Below are 23,413 nucleotides of genomic sequence, written 5' to 3'. Positions count from 1 at the left end.
AGATTTGCAGAGAAGTACTCTTAAGTGGTGCAGAAAGTCCCCAAGACTCAAAATCAAAAGAAATGTCTTCCACTTACAGGACAATTGTAGAAAACTGATCAATAATACAAAGGTGTCCAGTCAGCGCATTATTAACCATACAGTACTGCATGCATTTGTCCCCACAAGGTGTGTGAGTACGAGTCGTCCTGAACAGCAGAACAACCCCCAGCCTATCTTACGGTGAGTTGCTTTAACAGCCAGCATTTCAGAGGACTCACATTTGGGTTGAAAATCTGAAACACAATCTGAGGGAATATTCTCAATACCAAATCTCGCTTACTGTTCATCGTCCAAGTTTTGACTTACAAAACAAATCTAAGGCAGAGTAAGGGACTGGAAGTTCCAACAGCTATCCTGCTGACACCGACCTGCTGTCGGTGTACGGCTCTCCTCAGCCTGAGGGCTGGCTCGGACAGCCCAGTGCCATTTCTCCGGGCTACTGAGGGGCTCAGCCGGCCTTTGTTCCCGAATTTCTCCGGGCGTTTCTCCGGCAGTTTCCCACCCCGTGCCGGGAGCAGCCCGCGGCCTGGGGAGCTTCCCGCGCCGCTGCCGCGCCCCCTGCCGGCCACGGGCAGCGCTGCGGGCCCGGCCGGGGCTCGGCGGGAGCGGGAGCACCGCGACAGATAGCGACAGACAGCGACAAACAGCGACAGACAGCGACAAACAGCGACAGACAGCGACAGACAGCGACAGATAGCGACAAACGGCGACAAACGGCGACAGACAGCGACAGACAGCGACAGACAGCGACAGACAGCGACAGACAGCGACAGACGGCGACAGACGGCGACAGACAGCGACAAACAGCGACAGACAGCGACAGACGGCGACAGACAGCGACAGACAGCGACAAACAACAGCGCTTCGACAGCGCCGCAAAAACTGTCATCATCAACACAGCCCGGAAGAGGCGCACCGCCGAACTTACCCGGAGAGATCAGAGAATACTGAGGGGCATTTTTACATCTGCATTTATGCTTTGGTTTTTCACTTAGAAGTGATTCGGATTATTTATCAAAGCACGTACTCTTCTAAACATTAACATGCTTCTAACGGGAAGATCTTAGAAGGGCTGACATCTGCACTAAAAATAGCCTGCCAGAATATCTCAGTCATAGCCTTTATTTTACTGAATTGCTCATATGAGCAATATAGTGACAGTTAAGAGACTGGAAATGACCTGGCTTCTTATGCTGAATCTGAAAAAAGTCAATTCTTTCAGAACTGAAACTTTGTCATCTCTCTGCTGTGCAGCAAGCTTATGCTGCCCTCTGTACTGTACTGTTTGCATCACTTGCTGGAAACAACAGCATTCCTATTAAGCTAGGGAGCAGACGAAACATAAAATACCTTTGATTCAGGTGTTGTGTGCTGCACTATGAATGTAACAGCAGGCCATAAACTGTTTGAATCTTACTCCCCAAAAAGGCAGAGAAAAAAAAAGTTGAATGAAAATGCCTAGCAGGAAACAGAGAAGATAACCAATGAAGGAAAATGGCACAACATGGAAAAAGCATTAAAAGTCTCTCAAAAGCAGTTTTCACTGGGTTTTACTCCCCTGCAAATATATATGGAATTTGCTTCTAGATATAATGTGCAAGCCTCTATTTTCCTGCAAAGTCTGTAAAAGCATCCAGAAAATACCCAACTGGTTCCCCACCTGCTCTCATAATCAAGCTTTTTCTGTCACATGAGCTAAAATATGTCTACTCTTCTAATGCCTGCTGCATTTCCAAAAGCTTTTGAATACAAGAGACTCAGCTGGCATTTTATAAATTTTTATATAACAAGGGCAAGCTTTACATCCTTATGTGTACATGTTAAGATTGTCAGCTTGATTTTAACATCAAGGATCTGATATTTCCTCTAATAGCTCTTGTTAATTATATATTTAGAAAATCTGTATGTTATAATTAATTTTATTGTTCTGTTACTAAATTTACTGCAGTTAATGTTTATCTTAAATTGTATCTGATCCAAGCAGGTGCATGAAATGAACAGTTGGTTGATAGCTTGGGAGATGCTCCTTTCTATAAAGTCTGGTCTGAAGCAGTGAGAAGGTATCCCACAAGGCCAGTTGCAGAATTACTGCTGCCTATCTGATCTGTACATAAATGGTATACAGATTTTGCCAAAAAACTAACAACAACACTGTTGTGTGTTGTGTCCAGCACACAATGCTGCTTCTGTATTGGGAAAACCTAATGCAAAGGAGTGTGGAGAAGGAATATCTGTGACCTCTAAAGGAAAGTGCATCAGCTTGACTATTCAGTGAGCAGGAAAAATTCACAAAGAGACTGCAGGTTGGACATTTGGCCGTGCTAGGTCTGACCCTCTTGTAGGAGAAGCAGGCTATCAGCTGCTTCAAGCAGCCATTCCTGACAGACATGAGTTACTCAGGAAAAGGCAGCAGAAACAGAGACTTGCAAATCCGCACAACTCTCCGATGAAAGCTGGATGGAAACAGATCCCAGTCTAGCCTAAGCAATGGGTGTGATTTGCAATGCCAGCAGGGACTCAGACAGATTCTCACGTTAGTAGTGAATTAGGTCTTGTAAAGAGCCGGAATCAAGTGAGATGGAAGCAGTTGGGATGGAAGAGGAGTGAAGTACCTGATTCATGGAGGCAGGGAATACAGCCAGCTTTGCCCAATGGGCTCAGCTATGGAAAGGCTGGAGGCTTTCCTTGCCTAGCAGGAATCTGTGAGCCTGTACTAAGGAGTTACTGCAGCCGCTGTCTCAAGGGGTGGTGAAAACACAAAACAGTAACACACAAGCATTTGAAGAATTAGGCTGCATTTGATTTTCCACACAGAAATCACTGCCAAGTTTCAGAAAAGAGAAAATCCATAAACAATGGTCTCTGTCCACATCAATTCAATATCAGCTTCAACCCAAAGGATAACAATTGGCTCCTAACAGTGGCTCTAGAAATTTAAAATTAAAAATTACAAACACCGAAATCATAATGCTTTTCATGGACAGAGGCTGATGTCTACATGAGGAGTTATCCCCAGAGTTACACAGGGCTTGGCTTCACTTCTTTGGGTGATGTCCCACAGAAGGACAACCGATCTTTCAATTGGATGGAATAGTGCTGGCTCAAGGGACAGCATCCAAATTAGCCTGATTCAATCCTTGACAGATGTTACAGTGGTATATCCCTCAGTAATACCATTTCCATGCTGAAAATCAGTTCTGACAGATCTTTCATAGTGCTTTACTCTTTCCACAGAGCACCTCCTCTACAACTGCAAGAACCATTGGATTAATCCAAATACTGTTGCACTAGTCGAAATGATAGCAATTGTCACTGAACTACTGCTCTGAAGCAACATTCTGCCTCCATGACAATTCAACATTGTTTATAGTCAGAGGAGACAAACATTCTCTTATTTTGCATCAATTGCACTAAAGGCTGTTTCCTCCTTCCTGTTACTTTCTTCATTTAAGTACACCAAACATAAACTGTATCTACCACAATCTATTAACAAATAAATGAGAAAGAACAAAACTCATATCTGTCCATACATGGAAGCAAAATGGCAATGTAGAAGACTCCAAGTGTGAAAGGAACAAATAGCTGTGTAACAATACTACCCCACGTTTTGTACACCCACACCAAGAGGTCCCACATTTAAGAAGAGAACTTAGGAAATGGAGAGCGCTCAGTCAAAAACATGAGAAGAATAGACTTACCTGCAGTTCCTAAGCTAAGCAGTACAGCAACCCAAAACACCCAAAACACAATGAGAATCAGAAAGGTCCAGAGTGGTTGGAACAGGAGGAAAGGAATTCTGCCAATGATTTTACCAACAATTTGAAAGAGCTGTACAGCAAATTGAAGCCTCTTTCTTAGTACAAATATGAGGAAAAGCAGAACAACCTGTCACAGGAAATAAAAAGACAAATTGTTGTGGGTTTTACCTCAAGAAAACTATCATAGTTGTCAATTGTGGGATCAGAGGATACAGATTTCACAAAGACATGACAGCAAAGCAATTTATACAATCTTACTACACATTGCAAAATCTTCCTGAGAGACTGCCTACGTTCTCAAAGAGCCTGCGGATTAAAATCTGGTTCTCTGAAATAATTGATGCTAGTTTTTTTAAACAAAATAGGATTAATAAAACTTTAATTCATCTAATGGAAACAGTCTGTTTTGCTTTACAGCAAACATAAATGTACATTACACATTGCTTTCACATACCCTGCATGTCATGAACTTTTAAACTTTCTTTCTACTCAGGTCAGCTTGCCACTGTTCACTTTCACTTTCACTTTCACAAGGAGAACCAGTCCTTTCCTGCAGTCCACAACCAAACTAGTTTGAGAGCTATGTATGTATGGAAGCAAAGCAGACACAAAATGAAAACTTCTTTAAATAAATTATTGTCTACCCAAAGCAAAAAAACCAACCCGCCAATAAAAAAACCCCAAGTCAAAAACCCCACAATATCCCCAGTTCTTTGTATATGGCAAGGAACTATGAACAGCAGTTAAAAGGAGGTTTGGAATTTATAAAACAATAAAACAACCAGTGGCAGTTCCTTCACTAGTCTTCTTGCCTGCTCTAGAAAGAAGCAACCAGCTCTGAAGTGAAGCATAACCTGCAGCAATTGTTGCCACAGTTCTGCAAACACCAGTCAGTTGCAGGGGAACACACATGCATTCAAAGGAACCTTTTCTTAGGTCTTCAGCATCAGCAGACATAAAGAGGCCTAACTTATAGAGGATATTTAAAAAAATCTGATCTGTGACACATTTATATTTGTCACTATAAACTGTTAGACTGTTCATATCTGGCAAATTCCATATGGATCTTACTCATCTCTAAGAAAACAGGACAATCACTTTGACAAATGTCTCATGAAGTACAAATTAACTGTACCCTCAAATTGAGCAATGGCTCCTTTAACATTGCAACATCAGAGTGAAAAAAAAATCACTTAAGAAGTTGCAAGACACACTCAGATTTTCTATTGTAAAACAAGGTCAATGAGAGAAAAACATAATTTAACCCCATAATTTGAGGTCTAAACACTGCTGCCTGTGTTTCACTGCCCCCTTCATTGTCTAAAAAGCTGCCACCTCTTTCTCCTACTGACAGGATGGGATGAACCCACAGATCTCATGTTCTTACTCAGCCAGTGCCTCTGTGTTTATTCAACATGATTCTCCAGTGAGCTGGTGCAGAACAAAACCGGGATGGAACACAATTCTTTCATTTTTACACCAGCAACACTAACACTGTTTTTACAGGTCTGAAGTGTGGCAGGGCTGACAAACAAGTCTCACAATGAAGATAAAAAAATATTTTTGTAGTTTTGTTGGAGGTACTAGAACTAGATTTTCAGGGATCTTTAAGGTCCCTTCCAACCCAAACCATTGTATGATTTATGATTATATTTAAATGCATGTAAGAAGATCTTAGAATTTATTCTAATTTTCCAATTTGAAAGTAATTAGGAATTATTTTTACTGTTGCAGAACCAACGTAGTTCAAGTTTTCAAGTTACACCTCTGCCATTGGTTAGGGCAAAATGCTACTTACAGTAACTATTGTTGAGAAGATGGCATATCCAAGTAGGAACTTTACGTTTTCCTTTTCTGTTTCCAGTTCAGTGCTGGGATCATTCCTGTAGTCATAATAGAGCCACCAGAGAACACCTGAGACAACTGAGCAGACAAGAACAGCATGAGGGTGGGCAGTGCACACTGTTGCTCACAGGCTGATGCCTCTCTGGCCTCCCTCCTCAGTCTCTTGCCCTCAGCCCTAACCCACACTCAGCTTGGGAATTCTGTTGCTTAGCAAAATGAGGCACAGTATCAGTGATCACACAGAAAATTCACATAGTGGCCTGTCAGTCTGAGATAAAACCACAGCAGAACATTTGGTTTTCTTGAGGTTATTCTAAGGCTCAGGCATGTAATTTCATTGTGGAGATACAAAGCTAAGTTTCATGGAATGACAAGCTTTAGCCAGACACATTCCTATGGTTCTCCCTTTCTAAAGCAGGCAGTGTAAGAGTTCACTAAGCATTCTTTGAAACAGTAGCATTTTCCTAACTGCATGGATCTGCCAAAAGAAATGTTGTTTCCAGGCATCTATAAAAATAATAAACATCACCATCTTTCCAACACTCAGCAGCTGGAACAGCATAGTCAGACTTGGCACCAAAAGGCAGACAGGCCTCAGCTTGGAAATGACTATGTAAGCCGAAGGTTACTGAGGATGGCCATGAAAAAAAGGATAGCTGTTTGTTTAGCTGCTAATCCTTCAGTTCAGTGAAATGGCAAATATACTTACACAACAACCCAAATACAACCAGTGCAATCAAAATATGGACCAGGAGGGTCTGAATGAATCTGAAGGTTAAAACCAGTATCAAAGAGAAGGCTGAAAAATATATAAAGTAAGTTTAATAGGAGTGTTACAATCCATTTAACTTAACCCTTTTTAATTTTAAATATAAATTTCAGGTTCTTGCAGAATTTGAGCTTTTATTTTTAAGCAGTAGTCTCAAAAGCGGTAACATTTAGTAAAGGTGGCAATCCTTTTAACATTTAAAACACATGTATTTACCTGTAACTTAAATAATAAGGAACTTATAGCTGTCATATTTCACCATGGGAATTACTAGCTTTTCATTAATATTTTCTACAAGATTTAAGTTCAAATGTTCATGCTGATGTCATTTTTTTCATCAATGATTTCTGACAGTCCTCCAAAAGAGGTGCATAACCATGTCATTTCACACAGAATCTGATAATTCACAGAGCTGCATTTCACCAGTCTATTAAATGCCTTCTGATAAAACCCAATCCCTCTTTCTTAAACTCTGTCCAGAAAATATGAAAAAAGCCTACTTTTGAATTAAATATATAGACTTACAAGAAATATTTGAAATCCCACCTTTTAATTGAATATCATTATTCACTTCTTACTTGTAACCTTACCTAGTGCAAGGATACTCAGTGCTATCACAGTATCTCTTCCTGCCAATATTCCACTCAGAATTCGATGGAAAACATCCATTTCATTAACCATACTTATTAAGACAGATGCATATTTGGAATAGCATTCAGGATGTTGTGGAACACATCGATTAAATAATGGAAAGGATTTACTGAAAAATTAAAAACAAAAATGGTAAAAAAAATTAATTACTGGACAAACAGTTTAAAATCCACAGGGATTCATCCTGCTATTCTCCACAGAGCGAGTTCTGTTATAAAGGGTAATTTTATGTTCCATCTGCAAAATAAACCCCTAATAGTGTCATGCCTGTATCACTACACCAAAACATTCAAGATCAGCCTTGGGAAAAAAATTAGCAACTATCTCATTAACTACAATCACCATCAGCACATAGTTCCTATTCCCATTCTAGTCTGGCTTCACCTGCTTTGCTCCATGTGTTTATGTAAAAACTAAGTTCATCCTAACATAGCTGTAAACCTATACTGTTGTAGATAATTCTAGATCACAAACATTTTGCATTGTTTTTACGATATTGAAACATTCTAAAAGCTACATCAAAAACAATATTTGCAAGGCACAATTAATGGCACCAAACATTTATACAAAATTATTTGGCACTCCCAGCCAAGCTTCCAGCTTTTTTTTTTGTCCCATTTTGGCAGTGCTGTACTACAAAAGTCAAAGGTATAATCATACCTAAAAAGTTGAGGTTTTGTCATCAACAGTTAAAAACTTCCCTAACTAGCTATACTTCTACTCTGAAATATTAGTGTGCAAGACTAATAACTTTGCTGAATTCCTTTACAAGCAGAAAAAAGCCTAGAAAGTTAAAGAAATAAGTGAAACATCACATATTTTTTTCATCAATTTACATGCTCTCTGATCCACTGTATGTAATGTTTTTATGTACCTCCTTCTCTCTTCTGTTCACTTTGTTCTTCCATTTTCTCCTGCTCAGAGCAGATGACTTAGCTCTGCAAACATGGAGATTCTACTTCTCTGCTGTATTTTCACTACACAGTGGAACTTAAAATCATGGGTTTGAAAATTTTGACTCACAAATGTGACATTATGAAGACAGCAACATCCACAGATCTGTGCTTCAAGCCAGCTGGCTATAAAATTATTCTTATAGAAATTTCTGGGCTTAGGATAAGCACCAAGGCGCAGGATCACATCCTTGGCATTGAGGGAGACAGCAAAGGTCTGTGCAGGAGGTAAGTTGTTCCTCATATGGAGTGCTTTTCTCCTAATTTGGAGAGGGAAAAGTCTCCAAAGGATAGAAGAATGGAGGGAATGCAGTCCTTGTTTATTCTGTGGGACAGGACACTGGCATGTTTACAGGCACATGAAAGAACTTGTAAGGATACAGACAGAAATAAATAAAGCAAAACCATCCTGACTGTGAAGCATCAAGCCAAATACCAAGTGTGAGGAAGTAGCAATCCGTAAGAAGCTATTTTGATTCAAGGATGTTGTAAAGTAATTCTTACCTTGGTGGAACTGGCAGTGTGGGACAAAGCTGAGCTGCCTTTGGATTTAGAGTGTAACTGGAAACATTCAGGTTGTAAACACAAAGAAAAGAACCTAGAAAAGGAAAAGAAAAGAAAGTAATTTAAGATTAGTAAAAATCTGAGAGAAAAACACATTAACTACTAAGTTTTGTTTACACTTCTGGTTTGATCCCTTAGCAGGCCATAATCATCCCTGAGACTCCTGTGGGAATGTAAATAACAAATAAGTAAAATCTAAAGCAACCTCTGCAGAATATGTATCCAGAAACTTGTGCTGGGATCTACGTGCGACATTACCAGGAACTCTGCTAATAATACTCTGTTCCATTATACAGTGCTTCTGGGAAAGAAAGGCTGGATACGTCCTAGCCAATTAAAATGCAAGACTTCTCTCTGCCTTGACATAAAAACATAGAATTTAGCTGGAATTTGATGCAATTATTTTCAGTTAGACTAAAAATACATATCACAGGTGTATACAGTTTTCTATATATACCAAATGATGTCAGATTACACCAGAATTAAATCAAAACAAATATTGTCAATTTAAATCCCTGCCAAACAAAACACCAAAACAAAAAAAAGAATGGAATACTGACCTCCAGTAAAATAGCCACTAATATTCATATGGTCGGAAGTTTATACATACCCCATGAAATAAGGCTTAGGATACACATTATTTTATTTACGTGTTGGACATGAATAAACTGGAGCTGTCTCTTTTGCACAATAGCTACCTCTGACAGCATTTTCATCTTGAATACCAGAATCAAATAAAATTTCTAGGTGTGTCCTGGTTTTGGCTAGAAACTGAGTGGCTGTACGGTACTTAGTTGCCAGCTGGGGCTAAACTACAACAAAATGGAATAGCAAACGTTGGGATCTCATGTCTAGAGGGATAAAACCACTTGTGTCTCCCTGGAATTAACAATTCCATCGTAGTTTTAATTAAATTTAAAGGAACCAATTGCACAAATTTCTCAAACAGCATATGAGCTCTGGTCACTTACTGGCACCCCTACCAAACTTCACTAGTTCATTCTCAGCAGTCAGTTTTCTGCTACACACTTTCTCAGCACTGTGCAGGAATTAATCAACAACTTTCTAATTTGCATAAGAGCGCTGTAACATTTCTAGAAACTATGGCTTTGAAATAAAGCAGAAACAAGACATTTTATTTTCTGTTGCCATAAACTGTACAGGCAATTAATGGTAAGATATGACTCCCTAGTGTAAGAAACCTAAGAATAACAAAGTGAAAGCTGCTCAGCTACTTTACAGATACACTAAGATATTCATATTCCCTGTGGCACACCATTATTCCTTGCAAAACTCTGGAGATCTTCCAAAGAGTTGAGCTGCTCTTGTGGACAACTTGACACACACAAGGAAAGTGAACTGATTTTGAGGCTTTGTATTTCCAGGCTGCATGAATTCAGAAAGAACACGTACCTAGAAAGGGAAAAAGATCCTCTTTTCAAAAAACAAGCTTTCTTAGTTTTTTATAAGTTTAAAATCGGAACCTTCTTTCCATCTTTTTAAGTGCTACAAAGCAAATGCAACTTTTTCCAAAGGAGTCAGTGGAATGACTGGGAACTTCAACATGCAAATTCCTTAAGTACAAAGATTTGACATATAGAATGACTGCCTGTTTGGCTGAAGTCCCATTTAAGATTCTCTTTAAGAAGAAGGCTTCATAAAGCATAACAATGCAGCCCATTTTCAAATTCTATCTTGACTTTTAAATTTCACTCACTCTTCTGCACCATTCCCACCTTTTTTGCCTTTCAATACAACGTACAGATACACAGAGGTATATGACTGACAACTAGAAGATGCATATTTTACTAAGTTCCCAAATGCTTGATTTTTTTAGGCATTATCTGATGTACTTACTTTTTATTAGTCATGTCCAATCCAGAAAGATTTGCCCCTTCAACAGGAGTGTTCTTCCGACCACATATGTTCCCAAAGCTGTCATATCCAAGCACAAGTCTTTCTGCAGAACCAGCCACCACAGCATAGCCACCTATAAACATCTGTTAACATATTTTTTAATGTGAAAGCATATTAAGACAGCTTTTCCTTCCCAGTCAATAAATACTTCTTTTAAGTCATACATTTTTGTTTTGTGGATGCAAACAGCTACATCTGACATTCACGCCTCTGCATAAGGCCAGAGTAAGTCATATAGGCAGTTTAGCCCTTTATCTGCTGTTGAAAGTATATAAATTAAGCAGAGCAACACAGGAGAAGAAAGATAGAGGTCCTGATTAAAACAAGAGGAAAACATTAGTAAGGTGCTAAACACTGTCCCTAGTGAAGTTCATCTATGTCACTAGGCAAGATCACTCAAATGGTGATTTTTCCTGTGCTCACTGCATCTCATTTTACAGGGTGACCTTCATGAAACATTTGGGCAATATATCTGCTGTCATAATGAGCCCTTGAAGCTGCTAGTGAATTTAATCAGAGGTATTTTTAAACACAAAGTGTAATCAAAATGCAAGTCACCTGAAATTTCAGGAAGGGGCACTTTTTAACACACGGGAAAAGCCTGGAGAGAGCCACACTGCACACTTAGGTGACACTGCCCTGACCTTTTAGTTGTTCTGCTGTTAGATCAAAGTCCCAGTAGATCATCTCTCTGTAAACCCCAGGGGCATCTAAGTACCTCTGCTGGCCAAGTAGCAGCAATCCTTAGTCAAAATAAAACACCTTGTCTAGGAATGCAGCTTAAACCCTCCTGTGCCCTGTAAGGGCCAAAATAATCCTTGGAAAGAAACTTTGCAAGTGCCAAGAAGCAGCAATTCTTCTGTGAAACTGGTGAAGTCCTGAGCACTACTTTACCCAAAGGCTTATTAACAGCACTCCAGCTACTGAAGAACTCAGTGATCCAATCTTCTCCTCTGTCCTATGGGGTGCAAGGCACATCTCACACACACCAAGGACAATCACTAAGCTCTGTGGCTATGTGCCTATTGCTGGCAGCAGCAAGACTTCTCAGTCCCACATTAACCACTACTACTTTGAATGGACATGATTGAATATTGGCTGTGCTGGAGACAGATTGCTCACATCAGATCAAGCACAACTGCTTTCTAACTTAAGGTTTAGAGCTTTTATTTGTTTTTCTACTTTTAATACTTTGTGACTAAAGATTGGATCTGGGCAAAAACCGAGTCTCACACAAAGATGTGCTTCTTTAGTCCTCAGGCCAGTCCCGTTTTTGCTTATAGTAGACTCTTATTTTGCAGTCTTAACTAGTTAAGTAATTTTTTAAAATTATGACTGCATATTACTGCTGTCTCAACATGGACATCTTTGTAGAGACTCCACAATTCAAGCTGACATACTACTTGTGGATGTGATTTGTTACAATACCAAAACATTTCCGGATCCAGTTTGTTTACATAACAAGTATTTGTTAATAATTAAAATGTTCTCAGAGGGAAAACAAAAAATGAGCTGGCATGGTAACTCATGAAACAGGCTTTCAGAAAAATTCTGGTATTCCCTCTAAAGATGGGCATTACAGGTCCACTGTGTGGGTTTTTTTTTTTTGTTTTTTTTTTTTAAAGTGCAGAATGCTGGATACAAGCCATAACTATTGTTAAGTAACAGAGTAATAGCTGCAGGGGTGTATGTATACATGGCCATGACACCCAATTCCACAGAGCTATTAATATGGTTTCAATTTGTTCACTATATGACCAAATTAGTGTCATTACATTTTCTTAAATATTTTTAAAACAAGATCAAACACAAGAAAACAAATACATGCATGCAATAAGCTCTTCACAGAAACTGAGCAACAAAAACAGTGACAGAAACCAAACAAAAATCCTAAATCCTTACCATTTGACAGGTTTCATTTGTGCCATTTGCTCCACTGATCAAAGCACTAAGGATTAGACAGCAGGTAAAAAACCCTATCCTCCTCACAAAGTTCACCATCCATTTATGCAGCATTCAAAATGTAGAGGTAATATTCTGCATTAGATTCCATTTTAAAACTTACTATGAATGGAATTAAAAAGTGTATTTACAACAATCCTGAGTAGACTCACCCACATCAAAAAAAACCACACTCACACTTGAGAAAGACAGAGTCTGTTCCCAACAGCTTGCATGCTGTTCTAAGCACAGGACAGACAGTGACTTAATGTAGCATCAGATGGACACATATTGCAAGATACCAAGGCTACAACGATAAGCAGAATAAAGAGTCCAGTCAGAGTCTGGACTGATTTACAAAAAAAGCAAATTCCAAATAACACAGCCCTGTGTATACATGGTATCCAAAGCATATGGGCAGAACTTAGAAATGTGACAGTACCACAATAAAGCACTGCACCACGACAAAGCTAAGATCTGTCCCTGGGCAATCCTGGGACCTGTGCCCGTGACAATTTCAGTTTAGATTTAGTGTAACACTATGCAGAACCCCATTAACTTTGGGTCTGATTCTGTCTTCCAGGAAAAAAATCAAACAAACGCACGTACTGACCAAGCCAGCCCAGAAAAGGCAGAAGAGGAGCAGCCAGAAAGTGTCTGTGCACTTTCTGTAAATGACTCCAGGTCTCCATTCCTGTAGTTCACTATCTCCAGAGTCCTAAAATGAAAAAAAGTTCAAGAAAACAACAAGACAAACTTCCTGTGAAATCAAATCAAGTTCCAAACGGTGGCGATTTCAGCAAGCGCGTAACTTCGCACTCTCAATGCCGAGCACCTGGCGGCCCCGTGCCGCAGCGAGGTGCGCTGCCCCCGCACGCTCCGCTCTGCCCACCCCGCCGCTGTCCCGGCCACGCTCCGGCCCGGCGCTCACCTGCCGCCGCCCCCCGCGCCGCTCCATGGCCGCGCTCGCCGCGCCGTGCTCCGCGGGGGTGGGAGGGCCCGGGGCGCAGCCGGCTCGGCGGGGCGACGCTGCCCAGGGCTCGGCTCCAGCGCCACAGGGCCGGGCCGGGCGGGGCGCCCCGGCCGGGCGGTGGCATCTCCGGCGGCTCCGCCCGCCGCTGTGCCGGGCACCGCCGGGCCCGTCCCGGCCGCTCCGCACGGAGCCGCTGGGCGGGCGGCAGCGGCGTTGCCGCCCCGGGCGCTCCGCCCCGCAGCCCGGCTCCTGGCACAGGCACTCGGGGCCCGCAGCTCGGGGCCGGCATTCGCCCCGCACTCTCGGGGGTCCCGGCGGGGCCGCGGTAGCTCCGCCGCAGCCGTAGGTTTACACAGGGCTCCCGGCCAGGGTGGGAGGTTTACATTTCATTTCATTACATTCATTAGTTTATTTCTGGGAATAACTGAAAATTTGTTACTGCCAGCACAAATGGGGGCTGTTCCGTCCTGTAAAGCCCGCTGGCTGCATTATCAATACACAATCAGTCACAGATCCTTTTCAGCTTCTGTTTGGTTGTTGTTTGCACAGTTACATCGCTGACATGCTGTGTTGGCTATACATACCTCTCATAGATGTCCATATGAATGTTGCATGTACAGGAATAACCTGCAATAACCGGAATAACACTGAATTAGGTTAATCCTTGTAACTCAGATGACCAAGGAATGTGGGAATTATTAGCGACTTTTAATAACGTGTTTTCTCTCTGCTGTCTCTGTTGCGTTTTAGCTCTACATTCACTAAATTCAGCTCAATAATCTAGAGAAAATTACAAACTGAAAGGATATTAAAAGTATGGTTTTGTCCTCTTTCTGACAGTCAGTGGAACAAATAAATGTCCTCTTTAAGAAGTAACACATCATCTGTAACTGTAATAAAATTGAATTAAATGGAAACTGTTTTGCAAAACTCTCTAAGAATTGGTCCATCTTGTACAGGAGACAGAGCACTAGGCTGGTCTTGTCTAGAAAAAAAAAGCAAAACAAATCCAACATATTACAGTTCTCCAGAGAAAATGCAGTATGAAACCTTGGTGACAAACTAGCATAAATGGAAATAAATAGATAATACCAGAAATTGGGATTTTTTAGAAAAAAGGAATTAAGCTCTTCCCCAGAGCACTTCAGGGTCTTTCCAAGCTCACTGAAAATAACTACTTTTTTTTTCCAAAAGGTTAAGGGATACAATGTTTCTGAAATTGACATTTTTACTGATTTAACAGTAAAACTCAGTAAAAACAGAACTCAGTACAATTCTGATTTAAATTTACATACACACACACCCTCCCAAGAAGTGGTTCTGAGAAAATACAGCTGGAAAGATTTCTAAAAATTCTACTGTGCAAAGGATTTATTAAACCATTTAGTTTCCAGCCAGCTCATAGTTCTTGTCTTTATCAGCATTCTGTCTTTTAGCACTCATTAGCTTTCAATTTGTTTGGAGATTTCATAATTTAGGTGAAAATTAGAATAAAATTCCAAAACTGAGAGGGTAGTTTTGTGCTTATAAAGGCCAAAGAGAGAAAACAGCTTTTCCTTCACTTTGTGTGGTTGCACTTTAAAAATATGTGGAAAAAGCCATTTTCCCTTGAAATACAGATGTGAAATTTCACATGAAACATAACCTTTTTTTATAAGAGAAGTTCAATTTTTTCATCAAGAAAAATAACCAAAATCATTAATAACCTTTAACCTAGATACAAAGAGTATTCTGAGACACAATCATTATCTGATTAAGAAAAATCATCTTGAAGAACAATGCCAGTGATGAAGGCCTATATTAGAATCTGATGACTTGCTGTCATCACATGCTAATATTTTGCTGTTGATCTGGCACTTTTTGAATGATCCTCCTAAAGTTTTGTGTTGCATTCTTATTGTGAATAAGGGGGAACAGCAAGTGGAACAAACATTTTTATGGAACTCCAGAATCAAAGCAACTGAAGTTTATTTAGAAACACTGGAATCAGCAGTAGAGGCCTGCTTTTACTGAGCAATATCAATCACAATTCTTGTTTTTCTTCAGCTAGCCTAGGAAAAATTATCTTAGAAATGATAGAAAATAACTCATGATTATAATACGATTTTTAAAAAATGGAATATTTTAATTGTAGTAAATTTTTCCCCCTGAATTTCAAACATGATCAAATAAAACATTTATTCTACTTGGTAGCAGCTGAGTACTTTTGTCATGTGTCACTAGATGGGGCTCGGCTCCCGGTTTCGAGCTCCAGCTCAGCATTTGGGATGAGCGTGTAGAGCCTCGCACCATGGTGAGCCGGCATTCCCAAATAAAGTCCTCATGCTACAGTTGAAGAAAATATCAGGAAGCAAGGCTCAGATCGGATGAGAGATTTAAACATCCATATCCAAAATAAAATACCAAACCCCCTTGCTTGTTATTTGTCCAATCCTACCCAAAATTGCCCAAAAGATCAATTTTGAATTTTCTGTCTTACTTTCACAGGATAGAGCCTGGTTCTGGCAGGTGAGTCATTCAAGTACTCAGTGAGGAGCAGAGAGTTATAGAAGTGACATTTTGTAGTGTTGAAATAGAAATGAGATAAAAATGAGTTATGGGAAAAGAATACTGGATTACAGAACTGGTCCTTTTATGTGTGCGCTAAGGACTTGGCCAGAGAGGTGTCCACTGGCTTTTTCTCTCTCTGGTGAGAAGCCCATGTTGGAGCCTTTGGTCTCAGTTCCCCCATCTACAAGCACAAGATGCTGGCTTTATAATGTGCTTCATTTCAATCTTGTATCGAACTACAGCCACTTCCATGGGAGATCAGTATCATGAGGATCCACGTTCACTCATAAATCTTCACTGATCTCTCAAGTATGTAATGTTTCTTGTAAAGGAAAAGAAAATATTTACAATCTTGGAGTGCCCAGGAAGTAACAGTGATTTATTTGTGTGTCAAAACATTAACCATTCAACCTGCTTGGTATGTTGCAGTTGGGGAACCACAAAAAGAGAGATTAACATTTACACTTTCAACACAACACTACTTGTAATTTTAAAGGATATTTTACATTTTAAGCATCTTCAGGCATATTCATCAGCATCAGCAACTGAAATGAGCAGCAGTGTCATCTCATGGGTATTTTTCAACTCTTTTTTTTTTTACCAAGTCACACAGAATATACAGAAGAAAATCAAACAAGAAATCAAGCTTCCCAACTCCAAGCCTCTGCTTTAATCACAGAGTTCTTATTATTTCTTATGGGTGTAGTGTTTATTCAATGAGAATAAGTCCTGGTGCTGCCTGCATGTAGGGCTCAACTTTCTTACCAAGAAACTTACCTGGTTAAAACTGGAGCAGGAATGTGGATTGGGATAGGAAGGTACTAAATGAAAACATGACAGTTCCTTGCTAGACTGGTTAAGTGAGCTGACTATCCCTATCTGTATCCCCTTCTGGGTCAGACAAGGAGCAGAGAACAATTACTTTAATAACAGGACAGAGTAACTGAGAAACTCAAAAGCAAACATTTTCTGCCTAATTAGAGAAGGTGCAGCTGAGCATAATTTCCATCACTCTCAAATGGTCTTGCTTATGTACAATAGCTTAGCAGGCTGGCACTGCTCTATGTATGTAGCTATGCTTCTTGGAATATCCTGAACTGCAACACCCAGAAACTGAACATAATGCCACGTATTATGTTCAAGCTGTTAGTCAGGTTTGTCTTCTAAGACCTGGTGTTTATGACTTCATCTCACTTGAACCATTCAGTAGGAAATTTCTTATGGCAGGTGCTGAAGATTTTTGGAAAATACTTGCACAAATTATTCAGTCATCTTTAAGAACATAATTAGAGTAGCAGACAATATGGTATCCCTTCTTGGACAGTAGTAAAGAAATTCTTACACATTATCTGGATTAGAGATTTTTAATTGAAAAGGAGAAAGATATGCTTTCTTCTTTTTCTCATATCTGAGAAACTTCATCCATATTTACCCAAACCACTTTGATAAATCACAGGGTATGCTCAGTCAGCTTGCTGAGTTTCATAGTAAAGAATCTGTAGACTGTGCCTGCATGGTGTACCTTGGGCATGACTGAGACAGTTTGGACAATCCTGAAATGTGCCTCTGACCTGCCACATACTTTCACTGTTTTGCTTCACATCAGTGATTGTCCTGATGGAGAGCAGGCACAATGGACAAAGAATGGGCCCTGAGGTGAGTGCAAAGAAAAAGGAGAAATGGCTATTGCTGTTAAACAGATTCCTACTGATAAGGAATACCCAAATTGATAAGGAAAGCAGGACCTAGCAGCTCTCTGAGAAGCAGTAGGGATAAATGAAAGTATCACGAAAGCATTTAACCTAATGCTGTAGACAGTGGGCCATTATGCCTCTGTTGAGCCACAGTAACAGACTGAAAGCCAAGACTGCGTCAGCAGACACTAGAAACAGAAGCCTTGAAGTAAAATGGAAGTCTAGGATAGTAGGGAAATGGCAGCCAGAGAGAGGAGGTGGGGGGAGGACTGGCGTGCAAAGGACAGCATGGAGGATTCAAGACAAGGGTGGGGCTGGATGTGAATGAGACGGAGAGCCAGGAGGAAATGGCTTAAAGGGAGGTGAAGACTGAACAAAGTGGGAACCTGAGAGCTAAGTGAGGTTAGAATTGGTATAGTGAAGCACAAAACTGGCCAGGGAAGAAGAGGGTAGATCAGAGAAGCATGAAAGCTGTGTTGGGATTAAACAAGCCATAGTGCAAGTCCTGTAGGTACATAAAAGTTTAAGAGTGGGGGGAGTGATCAAGTGAATCTGGGTCTGCTACCACTCCCTTTCCCTAGCAGAGTATCACCTTCCCTCTGCTTTCAGTAAATATCCTCCATGTTGACCTGAGAGTGCTCCAACAGACTCAGGCCTGGCTAACAGCCCAAAGCACCCTGCCAGGTTTCTGGTCAGCCTGCTAATACTGTCACCGTTCCACTGGATCCACTGGCAGACATCTGTTCTATGTATGTAAAGAATCCAATCCTTCTGATGACTTGAGCTATTTTCTTTATGATGCTCCATGTTAGCTTTTCTGTTTGTGCATCTAGAATACTCCACCTGATAGTATATTTACAGCTGGACTGTTTAAATACGCAGTTATGCATGTAATGATGAAAATGCACAGAAGATAAAATAAGCAATATTTTTTCCTAGCAATCCGATGATTTTTGAGATGCATCACTTCTCAGCCTTCTTCACTTGAATTTAACAAATTAATAACCAAATTAATTAACCAAATACTTCTGGGTATCTCCAATGCACTGAGAAGTTCTATTTTTATTTCAAGATAATGATTATTGAGTAGATTATCCAGGGGTCTAGAAGAATGAAGTGTGCACGTCTTACTGCCTCTATAGTTTCAGATTACTGACACAAACCACATTTCCCTCCTGTGATTTACTAAACATATAAATCATTCAAGGAAGGAGTGTAATACCACAGTTAATTTGTTCCACTTTCCACACAAGCATGCAGAGGTCTGCACAAAGAGACCTTTCATTCCCATCAATACACAACCTAGAGTACAGCCTGACCCTAGGAAAGTGTTTGCTGAGCTGAACTTGATAATAAACTTTAGAGGTGACTCATTTCAAGATTTTAGAATAGAGCAAGAAGTTCAATGTTTCAAGATCACAGGGTACATTACATACCAAGCCAGACAAGTCTAGAGCTGTACCTTTGTTGGAAATCAGAATTAAATGTACTCAGGGTTCTGACCGGTAAATGGCGTGGGTATCATAAGGTGAAAGAGCTTGAACTGGAACTACTTCTGTGCTTCAGGACTGTTAATGTCCCTCTCTGGTCCAAAGAGTAGACTTGCCAGTACATCTGAGTGTCTCAATACAGAGAACAGACAAGTAATACTGCTCTTCACAACATCCCCTCAAAAAGATAGGGAAGAGAATAGCTTGAGTTTCACAGAAATTGAAAAGGGAAAGCTGTGGATTCGTAAGGTTGGGGAGGGATGGCTTGTTCTGTAAATTGTGTAAACAGAAGAAGGACGTAAGACATTCTTGAGAGCAGCAAAGAGAATGGAATAAGCTAGGATAAACCTGAATCAAACAGGGTGGCAAAAGGCATCAACCTGGACCACATGGAGTCTGTAGAAATATCTGTGACCTACGGAGTCAGGTCTAATTCTGAATGAAAACAATGAGACATTTTCATTAGTTGGGTGGAAATCAGGGCAATGTGGTTTTTATTAACACTAAGATAAGCAGCAGAATAATTACAAGGACTAGAGGGAAGCCTTTTCTGCCAGCACAAGGTGTTTCATTGATAGTTTAGTTCTTGTAAGGACAATATACATTAATGGAATCAGCTACTGAATGTTTGCCAGTGAAAAATAATCATGTTGAATCCAGAGAGACAGCTTGGACCGTAGGCTTGACATTGGGACCTTTCAAAGTGCCACAACTGCACAAGGAGCAGCTGTCGCATGTATTTCCCACTGGATGTCACTCTCGGCAGTTCTGTCAGCCTGGGCTTTGCCAGAATACGGCGGTATGAGCTCCAGATGGCAAACCCAGGTAGAGCACATCGCTTTGTTACAGTGTCTTCTACGAGGCTTAAGTGCAATTTTGTTGCTGCTTTTAGTTTTGGATTTTCTGAGTATTGCCTTTCACTGGTTCCTCTAGTGGAAACTGCAGCCTAATTTCACAGATCTATTCTGTCTAGATTTTTATTTCTATTCTGTTTATTGCACAGAGGTTTAAAAGCATGTACAATTCCCTCTCTATTAATTAGTCGTCTTTTTAAAACAAAGCCTGTTAATGTATGGTGAGGCATAGACAGCAGCATATATTATTCTGCTTTTTCTTCCTAAAAATAACATAGGTTTGTATAGAGAAGGAATTAGACCATCTAACTTATACAAATGTAATGCTTCCAACAACAGCACAGGCAGCCATCAGAGACTCAACTCAAGTTAGTAGTCCACTTATAGATTTCATTGTATTCACTGCACACTGTGGCCTACTACTGCAATTATTATACCTGAGAATAATCACTATTTTAGTCAGGAATTCCAGGAAAAGGGTCTTCATGGGCAATAACGTGTTTCTGCATAAATTTTATACAACTGGACAGGATCCAAAGTTCCACTGCAATGCACATTTAAAAGACTTAGAGATATGACATCTTTATTGCTTGAAAAGGGAGCACTGAACACCCTGCTTTGCTCAGCCTGTTAAGGGCAGGAGGAAAGGTGACTACCTATTTGCTTAGTACCAATAGACTCCCTTGTCAAAGAATCACCAGTCTGCTCTCCAAACACTGATGTTTGAATGGCACATTTATAAAAGCTGTATGTGGCCAGTCATGTTGAGTCAGATAATGGCCCACAGATGTCTGTAATTTATCTGACCGTCTCTTTATACTACCTTTGGTTTACCTTCATTTTTGTTTTTACAGAGATGTCTCATAAATTACCTGCTCAGGTAATTTATGTTTCATCTTAATACGTCATGAGAAGAAAATCATCAGTGAATGGAATGCGGTCATGGAACCAGCAGTCACTAGTGGTGTTACAGAATATGAGATGGCATGATTTACGTAAACAGTTTATTCATCTTCATTAAAGTTATATTGAATCAGCACTCTCTCAGATGAGTAACTCTAACTCATAGAACTTTTGCAGTCATTATTATAAGCACAGCTGTTTATAGGTTAAGACGGCAAAAGCCAAAATATTTTCTCAGAACAGTGGTCTTGGTCTGCAAAACCTAATTAAATGTGAAATAGCTAGAGAAATAATTCATGCAATCTAACTTTATAAACAACTGTCTCAGAGAGAGGAATCCTGAAGTCTAAAGTTGTTTCCATTACATTTAAATTTTTCCCATTATCCAAAAAGATATAGAATATCATTACATGTTATATATCAGACTTTCTTATAAAATTTTATCCTGCACATATGCATGAAATTCAGCTAGGCAGAGCAGCTGGATTCTGAAATCAGAAGCACAGAGCTCCATGTCATTGGTCAGCCATACTCTGCTTTCATCCATTTGCCTGCTGGTACTTCCAGTATCAATATATAGTTTTGTACAATATGTAATCATTTTGTGTCAATGTTTCCATAGATCATTAAAAGTGAAAGAGGAGTTTTCCTAGAATAGCAGTAAGATCAATATTAACTAATTTTGTAGTATTGTCACTAAAGTTAACTTTCATCCATTACTAAGATTAAGGAACTGCAATCTTCTGAGATTTCTTTCCAAGTAAAAATCCTGCTACTGCAATAACAACTCATCACTCTGTTCATAATGCTTGTTATAAGCAATCTTATAGTGTAAAATGTTTTTGTGGTGTTAGGTAAATTGAGATACAGTCTTACATTGGAACCTATGTAAAGGAAAACGTACATAAATGTCTAGATATTGTTGCAGTTTTGATTTATTTTGATTTTTGCACATAAGCCAAGGACTGTTACCCATCTGTTATGATTAAACTATAGAACAACAGTATTCCTAGTCTGTCACATTATGGGTAAAGTTATGGGACAGCTACTGTACTTTGAAAACATTCACGCAGTAAAAAAAGAGTTAGCATCCTACTAGCTATTTCCAGTGAGCTACGTTTGTCCTAGTGTCTTGGATTGATGATATGATATTCCTTTATCCCCTATCGTTGGCTTACATGCCCAAGAAAATATGTGTAAAAAAAATGTGTGGTCCTGTCTCTTTAACTATACCCAGCTGCAGAGAGAAACGCGGGTTGTTTTGAAAACATTTTCCCCAAGTCTCGCTCCGGGGGAGGATTCGTCGCTCGGCAGAGACTGCGTGCTGGACGGGGGTCGGAGTGAGCTCTGTTCTCGTTCTTTTTTTTTCTTTTTTTTTTTTTTTCCTCGTTTGGACCCCTTCTCTTCGATCTGCTTTGTCACCCGGAGACCCAGGAGGGCCAGAGGACAGCAGAGCTCTCCAGGGAGCTCCACCCGGCCCCGGGGGGGCGAGGAGGAGAGGGGCTGCGTCTGAGAAAAGGACTTTTTAATCAGGTTGAATAACTCCTTTTCACCTTGGTTTTCCCCTTCCCCTGTGCCTTGCAGGGCACTCTGCGTGGTTTTGTCAAATAAATAGTTTTTTCTTCACTTCCATCTAAGAGGTTCTGTTGTGGGTGGGGGAGGGGGTGTCGGGGCCCTTCGCTCTCGGAGGAGAGTTTTATCATTAACCCGGGACACCTAGCAACTGTGTATCATTACAGTGGAGAAAACTATGTGGCAATGTATAATACAAAAACCCTCGATGGAAGGTAAAAATATCTTCTTTGAGCAGCTATTTGAGGAAACAACATTTTGCAGCAATCCTTGTGTGTTTAATAATGGAAAGATACTTTGAGAAAAAGGGATGTTGACCCTGTTTCTAGTGACTAAAATCTGAAGTTGTAAAGCTGACATGAGCAATGGCAGTATAACAATTTCCTGTCCACGTAACGTGTTTGCACAACATAGTGTTGCTGATAATGCTAAGTAGGGAAGTGTAAAACCCAAAGGATGTCGATGCATCTGGGAATTCCCATGGGCCTTCCTGTGTACCAGTAAAGGGATAAGACAAAACAAACATATATGAGCTAATCATGCAAAATCTTATTCATAGAGTTTACTACTCCTAACCTTTTGACCTGTGAACTTCACGCTTCAATTTCCCTGTTTAAAGTCAATTTATGTAGCTAGTAGTAATCCAGCTTTCTGCCAACACTTGGCTCAGCAAATAAATAACATGTTGTGTAAAAAACTATTTAGAAATTGATTTTTTTGAATATGTAACTGTTCTTGGAGATTTAGAGGCAAAAAGTGATTCTGGCCTGTTTCTGGCTTCCCTTTGAATCCATAGAAACCCATGCGTCACAGTGGTCTGGCTGGTATGGCTCAAAATGGAGTATTTGAAAGCACACCAGGACACACCAGAAACCTGCATTCACAGAGGGCCCCATATGATTACTCATTTGTAGTAGTTTGCTCACTCTTGCTGGAA

General features: G+C 40.1%; 1 protein-coding gene across 4 annotated transcripts in view; it reads right to left on the bottom strand.

The window, feature by feature from the left end:
- SLC44A3 (solute carrier family 44 member 3) overlaps window positions 1-15,722 on the bottom strand; it is a 41,750-nt gene extending 26,028 nt beyond the window's left edge. Inside the window, exons 1-10 of one of the 4 annotated variants that reach the window (XM_085068121.1) lie at window positions 15,600-15,722; window positions 13,998-14,040; window positions 13,054-13,158; window positions 10,440-10,582; window positions 9,859-9,995; window positions 8,523-8,616; window positions 7,005-7,174; window positions 6,355-6,444; window positions 5,599-5,723; window positions 3,741-3,927 (exon numbers count right to left, since the gene is read on the bottom strand). In XM_085068121.1, coding sequence (XP_084924247.1) covers window positions 3,741-3,927; window positions 5,599-5,723; window positions 6,355-6,444; window positions 7,005-7,174; window positions 8,523-8,616; window positions 9,859-9,995; window positions 10,440-10,582 — 946 coding nt within the window. In that variant the 5' untranslated portion in view covers window positions 13,054-13,158; window positions 13,998-14,040; window positions 15,600-15,722. Of the gene's footprint in view, window positions 1-3,740; window positions 3,928-5,598; window positions 5,724-6,354; window positions 6,445-7,004; window positions 7,175-8,522; window positions 8,617-9,858; window positions 9,996-10,439; window positions 10,583-13,053; window positions 13,159-13,371; window positions 13,511-13,997; window positions 14,041-15,599 lie in introns of those variants that run through there. The other 3 variants (XM_085068120.1, XM_085068118.1, XM_085068119.1) reach the window with 3 other exon arrangements.
- Between the last annotated feature and the right edge of the window lie 7,691 nt (window positions 15,723-23,413).

Source organism: Lichenostomus cassidix, chromosome 8 (genome assembly GCF_008360975.1).
Source record: "Lichenostomus cassidix isolate B80296 chromosome 8, HeHo_3.0, whole genome shotgun sequence".
Taxonomy (NCBI): domain Eukaryota; kingdom Metazoa; phylum Chordata; class Aves; order Passeriformes; family Meliphagidae; genus Lichenostomus; species Lichenostomus cassidix.
This window is presented reverse-complemented; position numbering and strand designations above follow the sequence as displayed.